Raw genomic sequence first — 15,324 nt, forward strand, 5'->3', positions numbered from 1 at the left:
AATACGAAAAATACATTACAAAATGGTGAATTTTTAGTCATTTGTGATTTTCTGAAAATTACAGCTTTGTATTGCAAGATGAAGTGCAGTCCCATCACTGGAACGTACAACAAGCTACAATTCATCCATTCGTTATTTATTTTAATGGAAGTACGCAAATTGAACACTTAAGTTTTATTATAATTTCCGAAGATTTAAGACACGATTCAGTATCCGTAAACTTGTTCATTGAAAAAATGATTAACTTTTTACGCGTTGATAAGCATAAAGAAGTCAAAAAGATATATTTCATGTCTGATGGAGCAGCGTCGCAGTACAAAAATCGTAAGAATTTTTCGAGCCTATGGCAATTTAAATCAATGTACGGAATTGATGCAGAATGGCATTTTTTTACTACATCACATGGCAAAGGTCCTTGTGATGCTATTGGAGGAACAATAAAGCGCATGGCCACAAGAGCAAGTTTAGCCAAAGAACGTGAGCATCCAATTAAAACTGCGAAAGAACTTTTTGATTGGGCAAATCGTAGAAAAGAAAAAGATTTAACCAAATTATCATTTTGTTTTACTACTACTGAAGAGTACGAAATAAAGGCTTCAGAGCTCAGCGAGCAATTTAATAACGCGAAAACGATCCAAGGAACCCAAAAATTTCACTGTTTCATTCCATTGTCGGAAAATAAAATTAAAGCAAAACTATACTCAAACTGTGCTGATAATAATTCAAAAGTGTTCGATATTTTAAAAAATTTGAATAAAAATAAATAAAAAATAAGTATTAATAAACTGTTTTCATGATATCATAACCCATACCAAAATTCAAACCCAAAACTCTTAGAGTTTCTATAACAACATTGTGTAACTGCCACATTTAATTTAATACTTAGGATAATATTAATTCATTTTTATTTATTTATACATATAATATTTATACATATAATATACATAATATCGATGGATACATAAATATGGAATATCATACAAACAACTTGTTTAACTCACGCAAGGTCCTTAACAATAAAATCAGCATCAAACTGCGATTCTTGAAAAAAAAAAATAAACGGAAATTTTTTTTTTGTTTACTATATGTGAAAATTGTGAAATGTTTGAAATGTCATAACTTTTTTGTTTATTAGTTTACCATCACCAAATTTTTATGGTAGATAGCTAATATAATGGACCGTTTTCTCTAAAAAAATTACGTTCGAAAAAAGATAGGGTTTTGAGATATTTGAGTTTTTGTGACAAAAATGATATTTTTAAAGGCAAAAAAATTTTTTTTTTTACTGTGCACATTTTCTTAAGAATCACCATTTAGTTGTCTAACTTTGCTGAAAAAATCATAACAATCGAACATTCCGTTTTTGCTGTGCAGCTTTTTAAATATTTTTAAACCATTTTCACATACACCCTTTTGAAAAGTTAGTCGTGACTCAATATGAAGATTTGATATCGAAAAATGACGATTTAGATGAAATTGAAAAACTGTGCAAAGTTTCAACTCAATAGAAAATCATGAATTAAAAATTTTCTTAAATTTTGATGCTGTTGCTTGGAATCGCTCAAATACGGCAGAAGAGTTTTTGCCCGGCTTTCCGCCACAGTGCGTCGTTCAAACCATCAAAATTGAGAGGCTCTTTCTTGTAGGTTATGTTATTCATACTTTCATGCACAATTTACAATATTTTATTTCTCGCTAATTATTGATTTTGCGAGACAGTTGTTTGGTCTTGTACCTCTGAATTATAAAAATCCATATCATGTCTCATATCATGTCAAATTTGAGATAAAATCAGAATACAAGAAAAGTTCCTGCGTCCGATGGTTCTAGGTTTATCATAATCGGATTATACAAGGCAAAGTAAAGCTAATTAGAATTTCGACAAACTTTGCCTGTCCAAAACTTTTTGTCTAATGTTTGTATAGACTGCACGTGCATGGAGCCGCAGGGTTGTTAGTCAACAACCCTGCGTCTTCATGCACGTGCATTCCATACCCCGCTTAAGCGCGGTGTGACCAATAAAACAATTCTAGGGATTTTTTTCAAATAGGCGTATTTGAATTTAACCTTGAAATTTGAAACGGCTAATGCTCTCTCTATTCAACATATTTTGTTCAGCAGACATTACTACCAGATAGATGTGAATCCATTCTTTCTGCTGGGCACATCAGACAAAAATAGTTTGAATGAAGTGCACAATCGCAGTTCCAAAAACGAAGGTCAAAATCAATTACGCCCATTTGAATCAAATTCCTAGAATTTCGTTTTACTGATCTCTAACGAAATCATGGGCACAGAAGGAAGTAGGGTAGAGGACTAATTCCCGTCGGTTTTGTAGTGCTGGTTCTTCTAATCTAATTTAAACGACAACCCAACTACTATGAAATTCTAACCTGTTTGTTTCAAGCAAGTATTTTAGAGTTTCTGCTTCCTATTGCTTAATTTTGGTGCAATAAATAAATCATAGATGTTTGGGAATTGATTAGTTAAAAATACTCTTCCGGTTTTTGAAATATGTCTTAATAAATCGTCCATTAATGGTTTAATTGATCTATTTTAATATATTTTTACGTAGAATTTTGAAGGAATGTCTTTTGATTTCTACGGAAAATCCTTTGTCCATTAGAAAGAAATTCCATAAGATTTTTTTCGAAAATTCCCCTAATTTCTTACATCCTACTTCAACTACTTTTTCAATGACATCTTCAATTTTTGTTTCTGCTTATTTCTGTTACTTTCTGATACCTTAGCAAGAAGAAACAATTGAATTGAAGTAAGTTTAATAAAACAGGTGTAATGGCACATGATCATTTGATCACATGAAAAATCTCACCGTCCGGACCCGAGGGGACAGCTACCGGATACAGAAATTGATTTTGCACCACAGTTACATTATACATCTAACAAATCATTATGGTTATTTAAAATATGGTCAATACTGATCATCTCCACATAATCAGAATTGATTTTAATATTGTTGATTCAAAGTTTCTAAAATAAGGCAAAACATGAAAATTTGTAGCATTTTTGTTCATTTTCAGATTTTGTATAAAGTTTAAAGTATGAAGATTTGATATTCCATGCAGGTAAAGGAATTTTCAATAGCTTCCTTTTATACTAAGTAAGATGGTGGAGGGTGAGGTGCAGAGACCTTTGCAAGTGTCATTTTGAGAAGTGTCCGCTATTGGGAGGTGTCCGGTGCTGGAGGATCTCCCCCTATATGCTAAAAAGTTACTAAAATAAATTCAACACTTTACATACGAACCATCCAAAGCAAAACTAAGTAATCCGAATTTTGCAAATGTTTCGTGTCATTATACAAAACACATTTAAAAAAATCGGACTGTGCGAACTGTCTGCTTATTGAGCAGAAACGATAATACAGCACTGATAGATTTTTACCTCGACCACACAGAACACAACAATGTAAAATCGGACCGTGTGATTAGTCTGCTTACTGAATAGAAACACAAAAACCCATATTAATCCACCTAACAGTGATGATGCCTTTCTCGTGCATTATAAAATATATTGAAAAAATCACATTATAAAGGTCAAAAAAGCTCTTTGGGGGAATAGATCACATTTTTTCGATCATTTTTAATATTTTTGCCTTTGTTTTGATTTTTTTTTCCAAGGAGGGCCTTTGGGAAAAAACAATGATTTCTCAATAATTCCGAAAAGCAATGAACGGGCCCATTTTCAATAGCAAGCAATTCCCCGTCGAATGCAACTAGTAGCAACTAGTAGGTAAATCGGATAATTCTAAGTTCTAAAAAGTGTGATTACAAAATTTGCACACACACACACATACACACACACAAACACACGGGGGCAGCAGGGACATCAGGGACAGCATGATGTCCAAGGGCTTGACGACCCCTCCCCAGCTGTCTGCGAGTCAGGGAGAACTGCCTAGGGCGTGGTGGGATTTAGCAGTGGGCTCTGCTAAAATCCCTCCCAAAAAACCACAAGTGCCCGTAAGCGGACTCTATCAAAGCGACTGTGTGCCGCTTCAAAAGCACAAGCCCAGGGAGGGAGTGCCAACTGGCATGTGGAGTGTCCCTACTTCGGTAGGGTAGTGCGTGAGCTGCTTCGGCAGGGAGTGAGTGATCTGTTTGTGCTGAGGCAGGAGTGTCATAGCGAGTCGCCGCCGCTATGGCAGCCTCGAAGCGCAGCAGAAGTCTGAGTATGGACTGCACATGCTAAGGTAAGAGTGTCGTAGCGTTGCTACCGCTATCGACACCTCGAGGCATGGCAGTGGAGTGTTAGAATAAGTTGTGGAGTGTACCTACTTCGGTAGGGTAGCGCGTGAGCTGCTTCGGCAGGGAGTGAGTGATCTGGTTGTGCTGAGGCAGGAGTGTCATAGCGTGTCTCCGCCGCTATTGTCACCTCAAAGCGCAGCAGAAGTCTGAGTATGGACTGCACATGCTGAGGCAGGAGTCGAGGTATCCCATCGACACCTCGAGGCATTGCAGTGGAGTGTTAGAGTGAGCACCTGAAAAGGGTCACATGGAGCGAATGGTCTTTGGAGAAGCTGCTTCGGCGGCAGGGTAGCAGTGGGTTGTACCCACACACCTACAGTTGTGCACATGTGGTGCATGGGGAGTGTCCCTGCTTCGGCAGGGTAGCGTATGGTCTGCTTCGGCAGTGGTGTGATTGATCTGCTCGTGCTGAGGCAGAGTGTCGTAGCGCAATATCTGTAGGCCCAGGCAGTTACCGCTATTGACACCTCGAGGCATGGCAGCGGAGCGTCCGGGAGAGCATCCAAGTAAGACTCAAATGGAGTGAATGGGGTGCGAGAGTGCGAGATTTCTCTTGTTTCGGACAGCAGAACGATGGCGCGATCGGACGAAATATTGTGTTCTGCTTTGCGCGGCCGGTAATAAAAATCAGTTCAGTGCGAGATTTCTCTTGTTTCGGATAGCAGAACGATGGCACGATCGGACGAAGACGAAATATTGTGTTCTGCTTTGCGCGGCCGGTAATAAAAATCAGTTCAGTGCGAGATTTCTCTTGTTTCGGATAGCAGAACGATGGCACGATCGGACGAAGACGAAATATTGTGTTCTGCTTTGCGCGGCGGGTAATAAAAATCAGTTCAGTGCGAGATTTCTCTTGTTTCGGATAGCAGAACGATGGCGCGATCGGACGAAATATTGTGTTCTGCTTTGCGCGGCCGGTAATAAAAGTCAGTTCAGTGCGAGATTTCTCTTGTTTCGGACAGCAGAACGATGGCACGATCGGACGAAGACGAAATATTGTGTTCTGCTTTGCGCGGCCGGTAATAAAAATCAGTTCAGTGCGAGATTTCTCTTGTTTCGGATAGCAGAACGATGGCGCGATCGGACGAAATATTGTGTTCTGCATTGCGCGCCCGGTAGGCCGGTAGTTAGTTTGTACTACTTTTCGCGCCCGATTCATGGCTAGGTAAAATCACTGTGTATAAAGAATGACACGGTCGTATCGCTTATCAGAGTGAATCCAGATCCAACGATGCCTACCAATTAACTGATAATCCTTCCTGTGGTTTTTGTGGAGACGCAGAGGTAAACACGGTCTTCAAATAGCAAAAACCACCTACTAATATTCCTTCCTTCTTCCTAACTGACTACAAGGACGTGGCCGGCGCCGTTATTGATCATTTGAATTTTAGAGTCACTGAAACTTGCACACTGAGAATGCTTGAACAATCCCAGTCAATCATTCAGTTGATTCTTTGTGCAATTTCACTGATTCTGGTCAATCACGGAGTAGCAACCATAGATATGTGTAGTCAGTCAAAGCTAAGCTAAGCTAATGGAGTGAATGGGGTGCGAGTCAGTCTCGCGTGGGACGAGTGCCTGTGTGAGCGATAATGAGTGAGTATGCTTAGTACTGCCGTCCCCCCAGAAGTAGTACTGCGAGGTAGTTCCTGGGGGAAACGATGGTGGAGCCCAAGGGAGTTTAGTCGGTATTACCGGTATGGTCGAGTCCGACACTCCAGTACACTTCCGTGTGGTAGTTTGGCAACTACAATGCACGTGTACTGGGTTAGTGTGTAAATGCATTCTCCCTTGTAAAAAAAAAAAAAAAAAAAAAACAAACGTCACCTCATTTTGTCGAGCTGAGTCGTTCGTTATATAACACTATGGGTTTCCGGGCCCTCTATCAAAAGTTTTTTTGAGCAATCATATAAGCCTTTCGGTACAACTTTGGTGTACGATAAACGAAAAAAATGCATATGTTAGAAATATGCGATCGTGGGTAAATAGTACAATGATGAGCGCAGCGGCGCGTTTTGAAAAATACATATGGATTAACTGTCCAAACGCGCTGCTGCGCCTACAATTGGTTTAGGGCCGATTCCCACGTAGTGTTTTTTCACCAATGTAATAATAAAGTTCAATAAAACTAGTAGTATATCATCCATTGATTTTGCATGCCTAATAATTGTACAAGTACATTTGTGAAAATTAAACCAACAATATATGAATGAAAAAACTCAGAATAATCTACCTAGCGGTGATGGTGTCTTTCTCGTGTACATATTATAAAACAAGAAAACACATAAGAGTAACAAGGGTAGATTAAATTATTTTCATCAATTCACATTTATTTGCGTTTATTTAAATGCATAGCCGCAGTTTTTGTAAAAAAATTTTTTTCGAATTTGAATTTTTTTTCTAGGCGGGACCTCTGGGAGAAATGTGGAAAACATCAATATTTTTCTAATAACTCCGGAACGCAATGGACGAGTGGGACAATTTTCAATAGCGAAAAATAAGGAAGGATTCCGCGTCGAATGCAACTTGTTGTGAGTAAATCGGATAAAGCGAAGTGCCAAAAATTGTGTTTCACATTTTTGTACACATACACACATACACACACACATACATACATACAGACATCACTTCAATTCGTCGAGCTGAGTCGATTGGTATATAACACTATGGGTCTCCGAGCCTTCTATCAAAAGTTCTGTTTTGGAGCAATGCTATAGCCTTTACGTATACTTAGTATACGAGAAAGGCAAAAACAGGCACTGTGTTATTAGCTGGATAGGTAATATGTCAAAAATGATGACTCGAGCGGCCAAATGGCTCAACTCAACAACTCAACGACAACTCAAACCAAAATCAATTTTTTCCAACCGAGCCGCCAACTGTCAAATGGTTGGTCGAACAACTTCACACACGTTCAAACAAAGCAGCAACCGAAGCGTTTTCTTGGGGGCGGAGTCAATGTTCGTCAAACTGCTTGACTGGTGTGTACGTTGCATTAGCTAAATCGTTGAACGCGTCGAGTCTCGATTTCTTTTCATCCAAATAGCAGAAATGACAAAGTGGTATCGAGCGGTACTCTTGTTCAGTACATCTGACGTTATATCCGGTTTTATCATGTTTGCTAGAGACACGGCAGGTATTTTCGTCTGTTCGTCATAGTCTCGAAAACCAATAAAAAAGACGCCTTTTTGTAAAACTCATACGCACCAAATCGTAAGCCCAGGAGAAATGTTCTACTATAGCGGAGTTCTAGCAAATGTACGTTGCTTTCGTTGGTTTTAGCCCCTACGACGAAGGACGGAAATACCTGCCGTGTCCCTACATATGCCACAAAAAATGATTCAGCACCCGAAGCCCTGTATAACGTTATTCGTGTGTTTTCTTTTTTCTAGGATACTTACCGTTGCTTCTGAATCACAAACTCGACAATGAGAACGTTACCGGATCCTTTCAACAATGCACAGCACAATTTCAACACTGTAGGACTGTTATCGGAAGTTCTTTCTTTAAAGGTTAAACAACTGTAGCAGCATCATATATCACTCCGAAGTATATTGATTGCAATTAACTCAAGTGGCAACTCTCGTAGGGGAAGGGGGGGCAATATGCCCTAGCTAAGCAAACACTGCTCTATTGTCTTATTTGTAACGCTATTCATGGGTATTTTTACATTATGCATCAGTTAAACAAGATAGCTAGTTGATGCCATTCAAAAATTGTCAAAAATCTCAATCATATTGATAATATTCACATTTCAAAAAAGTGGTGATATTCTGTTGCCGGAAAACTCATGAGGCAAAACGCCTTTTAGCTGGCAGCTTCTAGGGAACAAAGTACCACGCGTCGGCGAATCAGCATTCTAGTATGGATAGTCCGTGGAGACGCAAGTACTTTGTAGGTTATTGCCACTAGGGCGTTTTGCCTCGCCAAAATGTTAGATGTTTCTTCAAAATGTGGAAATTTTCGGTTTTTCCGACCTTCCCATGCACTATTTTGAAACTTCCTTCGCGTATCCTACATAATTTTAGTTCTAGTTTTGTTACGGACATCTTAATGACGGTAAATATGAGGGAAACCACAAAAGGCGTTTTGCATCGGGGGGGCGTTTTGGGGCCTCTTCCCCTAGTTTTATCACAGCAATACCGTTATCTTCTCGAGGCCGTCGTCATAATTATTTGCCTTTAAAACATCGTACCTACGTTGGCGTAGAGCAGTATTCTTGGAAAAGTGGCTCATTATAAAATCGGATGAATTCTTCACTTTGTTGATTCTTGCCGACAAGTAAAGTAGTCCCGAATCTTGGTAAGCAACCACATTTCTTTAAATCGAGTTTACATTTCCGGGACCATGACCGGTGGTAAACATTGTGAAGAAATTTAAAACAGTGCAAGTGGTTAGTGGTCATGAGACACTTGTCAATAACTTTATTATCATCTCACTCCTGGATGAGTCTAGTATTATTTACCATCTCAACACAACAAGGATCACTTCGCATTTTTATAAGTTTATTCTGCTTAGTTAAAATTGTTAATTGTTATGTCAAAAATGACTTTGTGACTTAATTTTTGTTTATTTCCTTATATTTATTTTAACTTATTTTTACAATGCAAGGGCTGTTTTGTTATAAATAGTCCCTGTCTAATAGAAAATATATATCATTACGCACGGCTTTACTTTCGAAAGCCTAGTACGCTGCTCTTACGGAATGGGTTTATGGAAAATTTGATCAAATTTCCAAGATAAATTTGACAGCTGATTCAGTATGGGAGAAGTGTCTCTTTTCCGTAAGGAAAAGTGACAGCTTTATCCCAGCAGGCGTTATTAGCGTTACGAAATTTTTTCTACTTAGCAGCTCCGTACTGCTCACGGAAAGCTCAAGAAACATTGGGCGTGTGAAGAGCTTTCTGAATGATTTACGACGGTCGGTGTGTCGTCTGTCTCTTTTCGTTTTTCCGAAAATTGTGATTGTGGTAGGGCAACTTTGAGAAATACCACAAACACTCATTCCAAAAATGCGGATTTATGTACAGTGAACGTTCGCTAATTGGGTTTTTTTTTCTAGTTAGGGTGCTTTTTAGTTGGGGGTTCGCTAATTGGGGCGAAACCCAATTAAAAAGCAGCTAAACGTCAGAATGAGATGTCAAAAACGCGTTGTCGTTTTGTTCCCGTGTTTGGCGGGATCGATATTTTCTGGCGCAACAATATTGACGCTTGTCAACACGCTCCAATTAGCAAACGGCGTTCGCTAGTTGGGGTGAGGTCGTGCCCCAATTAGCGAACGATCACTATAGTGCTTTGATGCTAATCTGTATTCCCCCTTAAAGGCTAGTACGCTGCTGAAAAGTACTGTGCAAATAGATAGGACACGGAAAGGTTACGGAATGGTTCCTCTACTGAAATTCCGTGAACAGTACGGAGCTGAAAAGTACAGATAATTTCGTAACGCTCATAACGCCTGCTGTGTGAAGTAAATGGAGCTGTCACTTTTCCTTACGGAAAAATATTCCGTACCATTAATCCGTAAGGTAAAAGAGACATTTTTCCCATACTGAATCAGTTGTCAAATTTATTTTGGTAATTTTATCAAATTTTCCGTAAACTCAATCCGTAAGAGCAGCTTACTAGGCTTAACCCAGAGCTTTTGTCAATTGGGTGTAATTGATTTTGGGAACGACGATCAAACAAACTTTTTGGTTAAAAAAAGAGAAATATAGGTACTGGATAGAGAGAGTATCAATCGTTTCAAATTCCAAGATCACGCCTATTTGAGAAAAGTTCCTAGACATTGTTGGATATCTTATTATTTGCACAACGTGACATATAGTTATTTCAATTCAAGAAAATCTCTTCGTTATTTTGAATCAATTTCTTACATGTGAATGTTTAATTCTAACAGGTGATTGTTCTTGAGTGGTTCTAGGACGATGGGACAACTTAACGTTGAATGGTTGCAGCCTCGTATTACCAAAGATCGAAATGATGGCGTGAACGGCAGATCAGACTCCGATAAAGAGAAATATAATACGCTTGGCAATCATATCGCCCTGAGTTCTGAATGTGTTAGGTACACTAATAATGATATGACTCTACAAAAACCTGAATATCCGATCGACAATAACAGGAGTAAGACGAATTTACAGAAACTAGCTAATTTGATTCTCCATAAATCAAATATATTTTATCATGGCATGTTGTACCATTTTTATCCTAGCTGTAGAAGAGTTCACTATGGACGTAGTGGCAATAGTTACAGTTTTATAAATACAGTTCGTATTTTATGTTTCCTATTAGTTCTGCCACCGGTTTTCGTTAATGCTACCCGGTACAGTGAAATTTCTATTCTATTAAGTGGAGATAGCTCAACAAACAAAAATGGTGTATATAGAGCCCCTGCAGTACTGAGCAATGGAAATACTAGCAGCAATTTAACATTAAAAATAGATGCCGTGCAAAAAGGAATTGATCAGCTTATATTATTGTTAAACGGAAATAATAGCCCACATGTCATTAATAGTCTCACACAGCAAAACGCATTGCTCACAGGAAATTTCACACCCCCTACTCAAGGTGACAAAATTACAGAGTTGGAAAACGAGATAAAGAAGATGAAGGAAGATATAACGAAATTGTTGGAAACATCAAATCTTGCAGCAGAAGACAGACAGCGACTTACTAGTTTGGAATCATCCATAGAAGCGTTACAAAAAATTCTGGATAATCAAAGGCAGGAATTCAAAGACAAAATAGAGGAATTGGATAAAATTATACAGGGATTAGTTGAAACTATAAAAGTTCTTATGGAAGAAATCGATGTTCTCAAAAAACGTGCTGCTGAGGAGGATGAAAAGAAAAGGCTGGAAGGATTACCTTTAGAGTGCATTGTAGCTGTAAAAAGTCACGATTTTGTAACTGCTGAGAGGAAGCTTTACGAGATTAACGATGATAGCAAGATAAATTTTATAATAAATAAAGTGTACGAATATCAACAGAGTAATTTTGACTTGGTACTCAAATTCGGGGATAGCATTAGCGACAAGTACAAAAGTTTCCTGGTTTTCAAAGCTTTGAATTACGAAACCTTAAGTAACGGCCATAGAGATGCTCCAAAAATAATCAAATTAATCGAAAGTTTAAGAAAGGGAATAATCAATCAACAAAGTACTTCGTCTCAGTTGAAAAACAAGACACAAGTGTTTGAAAATGAACTATTCGGTTCACTGAAGCCCTTAGTAAAAGAAAAGTTGAAAAACAGTATACTGAATGATCACGAGACAAACGTCGAAACTACTACGCTATGCAAAAGTGTATATCGTATCAGTGCTGAATCATTCAGAGATTTGTTCACGTCAGTTGTTAATGAAGTTTTTGGACGAATAGATATAAAAACACTACTTTCTCGTATTAGAAGCCATACCTTCCTTGACCAAGCCATTCTGGGATATGATGCTGTATTCAGAAACATAAGATACTCTAATAACGATTCGTTATTTAGTCTTGCCTACTATATTAAGGGTGCATTCGACTCAACTAGTTATGCTGAACTTGATGCTTTTAGTAAATCTACTCTAGTTAGTATAAGAAATTCCTTACCAGTATCTGTAAAAAATGCAGCGTTTTCATCAAAAGTTTGCATAGTAAACGTCATGTATCCACAAAATCTCTATGCATCTGGAAAATACCTACATGATGGACCGAGACGTCACGTGTTTACAGCGATGCCTGCCAATAATGAAGTTGGCAATCAAGAAGATCATTGGACATTGATTCGAGTGAATGACTATTTCTATATTCACAACGTTGCTCATCGGGAGTACATGTACTCTCCTAGTGATTACAAAGATTTTAAACAAGGTAAAGACCGACGAAAGGTTTTCACATGGACTGCGGGTAACTCATTCGATAGTTGCAGGTGGTATATTGTACCAAATGGGAACTATGTTAAAATAAAAAGTGTTGAACGGTCAGAATATTTATACACATCGAATACCTATACACATAATCGGTATAACCAGAAAATGTTCACATGGATTCCCGGAGAGTTCGTAGGTAATGGGTTATGGTCGATTGCGGATTGTAGTGGTACTCCACAAATTTATTATCAGTCTTTAGAAAAAAACGTTGAGAGATTATAGGACCCTAGGACTAATGAGGGTTATGAAAATATATGTTTTTACCTTTAACACACTAAAAGAGCTTCATTATTTTTTTTTAATCTTCGACCACCACTTGGCGTTTCCTTCGGGAGATGTGTAACCTGCTACTGCGCCAGAAAATCACCCATTACGCGTCATTGCTCACGGCGGTGGGGTCGCCTTACTCGAGTCATCGGGTCACTGACTGTTAAGCCCTAAACGCAATACAACGGAATGGCGACGGAAACGGAAAATTTGACATAAAATATATAGGCTAACTGTCAAATTTTCCGTTTCCGTTTCCGTTCCGTTGTATTGCGTTTGGGGCTTTAGACTCTGATTGATGGAGAACGATGCTAGGCTACTTGCTTATCATCAACATTAGGACATAACGGTAGGGCAAATGATCCGATAGCCATGAGTGTTCCTATAGTTGCGGTAGTACAGCATGAGGAATATCTAAGAATCAAACGCAGCAACCCAGTACGCCCTCAAGTACGCCCAATAATAAATTGGTATGTCAACATACAAACCAAGTGAAAACAGCATTGATTATCTTGATAAACTGGTAAATATCCTTAAAATACCTTACTAAATTGTTGCCTCTGTTCCAATAGTTGTGTTAGTGTTCCTATAGTCGCGAGTTCCGTAAGTAAACAATGGGATTCGCTACTATAGGAACACTGGAGCAGACATACGACGTCAAAATCGTCATCGGCGATATGAACGCACAGGTGGGAAGGAAGGAAAGGTATAGACCGGTCATCGGATCGGATAGTCTGCACACGAATGATAACGGCCAACGATGCATAAACTTCGCAGCCTCCCGCGGAATGGTAGTCCGAAGCACCGTTTTTTACTGCAAAAATATCCACAAGGCAACATGGAGATCACCTAACCAAGAAACGGAAACCAAATAGACCAAGTTCTAATCGACGGTAAATTCTTCTCCGACATCACAAACGTCCGCACTTACCGCAGTGTAAATATTGAATCCGACCACTACCTCGTTGCAGTATGTCTGCGCTCAAAACTCTCGACGGTGTACAACACGCGTCGAAGTCGGACGCCGCGGCCTAACATTGGGCTGCTACAAGACGGTAGAATAGCCCAAGACTACGCGCAGCAGCTGGAAGTGGCACTCCCAACGGAAAAGCACCTATGCGCAGCGTCTCTTGAAGATGGCTGGAGAGATATTCGATCCGCCATTGGTAGCACCGCAACCGCTGCACTTGGCACGGTGGCTCCGGATCAGAGAAACGACTGGTATGACGGCGAATGTGAGCAGTTAGTGGAAGAGAAGAATGCAGCATGGGTGTTAAACAATTTTTAGTTTGTGGGGTTGAAAATCCAACAATCTTAAGCAATGACAAGCGGAAAAAATATAAACATCGAGATATCACGTCTATTTTGTGTGCTTTTAAAATTCTAACCCCTTAAAGCAAGATTTTGTTGAAAAACATCTCCAATTTTTGTTTTATAACAAAAATATACTTAATTTTCTTCCCCACACCGTGTGAAGTTTCAATGATTCTAATTTTTCTCTCGATGACAGCTAATGGTCTTCTCCTCCCCTATTGCCAAAAACTGGCATCTTATTGGAAAATTCCTTACAATGTAAGCATGTACTCCTATTTTTCTTTTTTCACAGAAAATTAGGATGTATGTGTGTATGTGCGTGTGTGTATGTGCGCAAAAAACTCACTCATTTTTATGCACTTATCCTTAACCGACTTGTTCTCAACAAGTTGCATTCGACGGCGAATCCCGTCCCGTTGTTTCCTATTGAAAATCAACCCGATCACCATATGGGCTTAAAAGTTATGGCCAAAATACATTTTTATACGTAAAAAATGTGCAAAAATCTCACTCATTTTCGGGCACTTTACCTCGACCAATTTGCGACCAAATGCAATTGATAGGGAACCCTGTCCCATTGTTTCCTATCGAAATTCGGCCCGATTGTACTATGGGCTTGATTTTTTTACTTTTCTCGTACACTAGATGTACCAAAAGGATATGATTCAGAAAGCCCCTTCCAATTGCTTTTATTTATTTTGATTTTTCCAGTATTTAGTTATTATCCGTAATTCTTGTTGAATTTAAATTCTGTGGACATGCTAGAAAAGTTTTTTTTTGTATCTTTATTAGGGAGACTTTCAGCCCAAGGGTCGTCTATGATGAAAAGTTGGATTATTATTCTAACAGTGACAATTTCGATTGATTTTAATTATTGCGTACCAGGGTTGTTAACGTTAATCAACGATGAATGCCGTTAACGTTAATTTTTCAAAGATGCATTGATTTTGCGTTGATTTTAATTGACAAATCAACTTCAACGTAAACGAAGAACGTCAACGGCCACGTTGATCGCTTCGTTCATTTTCACCCAGAATTCGTTTAAGGTGACTCGGGGAGGCACTACACACCGTGTTATTTTTCCTATCTTTTGTCTCTTTCTAGCATTGCCACCTCGTAATTTTGGAGCAACGTATTTCGGTTTTCAGTTGTTTGATGTAACTGTAAATGTATCAGCATGTAGATTGCGAGTAAGCACGCGCCTGTGATACTTTTTCAAAGTCATATTTGTTGTAGAAAAAAAATTAAGCATTAAATGATGAAATGATGACGATTTGATGATTGTTTGTGCCTCCCGTGTCACCTTAAACAAGCTTGGTTTTCTAAAAGGCGAGGATGGTTATAATGACATTATACCGTCTTACCCTAGATCCAAACATCCCGATCGAAACGTTGATGATGATTTAATAGGGGAAGGTGGTCGGTTGTTGGCACCCCTATCAACTATCAACAGATTTTTGTGACTGAGGTGGACCGAGAATTTAATTCGTCATAAAAAATGCCCGATGTTCATTATCATGAATTCATGATTCAACTTTGTGTGAACTCCCGTATGTACTCAAATGCTG

General features: G+C 38.8%; 2 protein-coding genes across 3 annotated transcripts in view; one reads left to right on the plus strand and one right to left on the minus strand.

The window, feature by feature from the left end:
- The window catches only part of LOC134210946 (uncharacterized), a 73,731-nt gene extending 65,974 nt beyond the window's left edge, over positions 1–7,757 (minus strand). Inside the window, exon 1 of the mRNA XM_062687400.1 lies at positions 7,667–7,757. The gene's annotated coding sequence lies outside the window, so the exon portion shown is untranslated. The remainder of the gene's footprint in view (positions 1–7,666) is intronic.
- Positions 1–12,993, plus strand: part of LOC134210947 (uncharacterized) — a 30,443-nt gene extending 17,450 nt beyond the window's left edge. The window contains exons 1-2 of one of the 2 annotated variants that reach the window (XM_062687402.1): positions 8,446–8,567; positions 10,162–12,993. In XM_062687402.1, coding sequence (XP_062543386.1) covers positions 10,190–12,397 — 2,208 coding nt within the window. In that variant the 5' untranslated portion in view covers positions 8,446–8,567; positions 10,162–10,189 and the 3' untranslated portion in view covers positions 12,398–12,993. Of the gene's footprint in view, positions 1–8,445; positions 8,568–10,161 lie in introns of those variants that run through there. The other variant, XM_062687403.1, reaches the window with a different exon arrangement.
- Positions 12,994–15,324: the final 2,331 nt, after the last annotated feature.

This window comes from Armigeres subalbatus, chromosome 2, assembly GCF_024139115.2.
Source record: "Armigeres subalbatus isolate Guangzhou_Male chromosome 2, GZ_Asu_2, whole genome shotgun sequence".
In the NCBI taxonomy this organism is placed as follows: Eukaryota; Metazoa; Arthropoda; class Insecta; order Diptera; family Culicidae; genus Armigeres; species Armigeres subalbatus.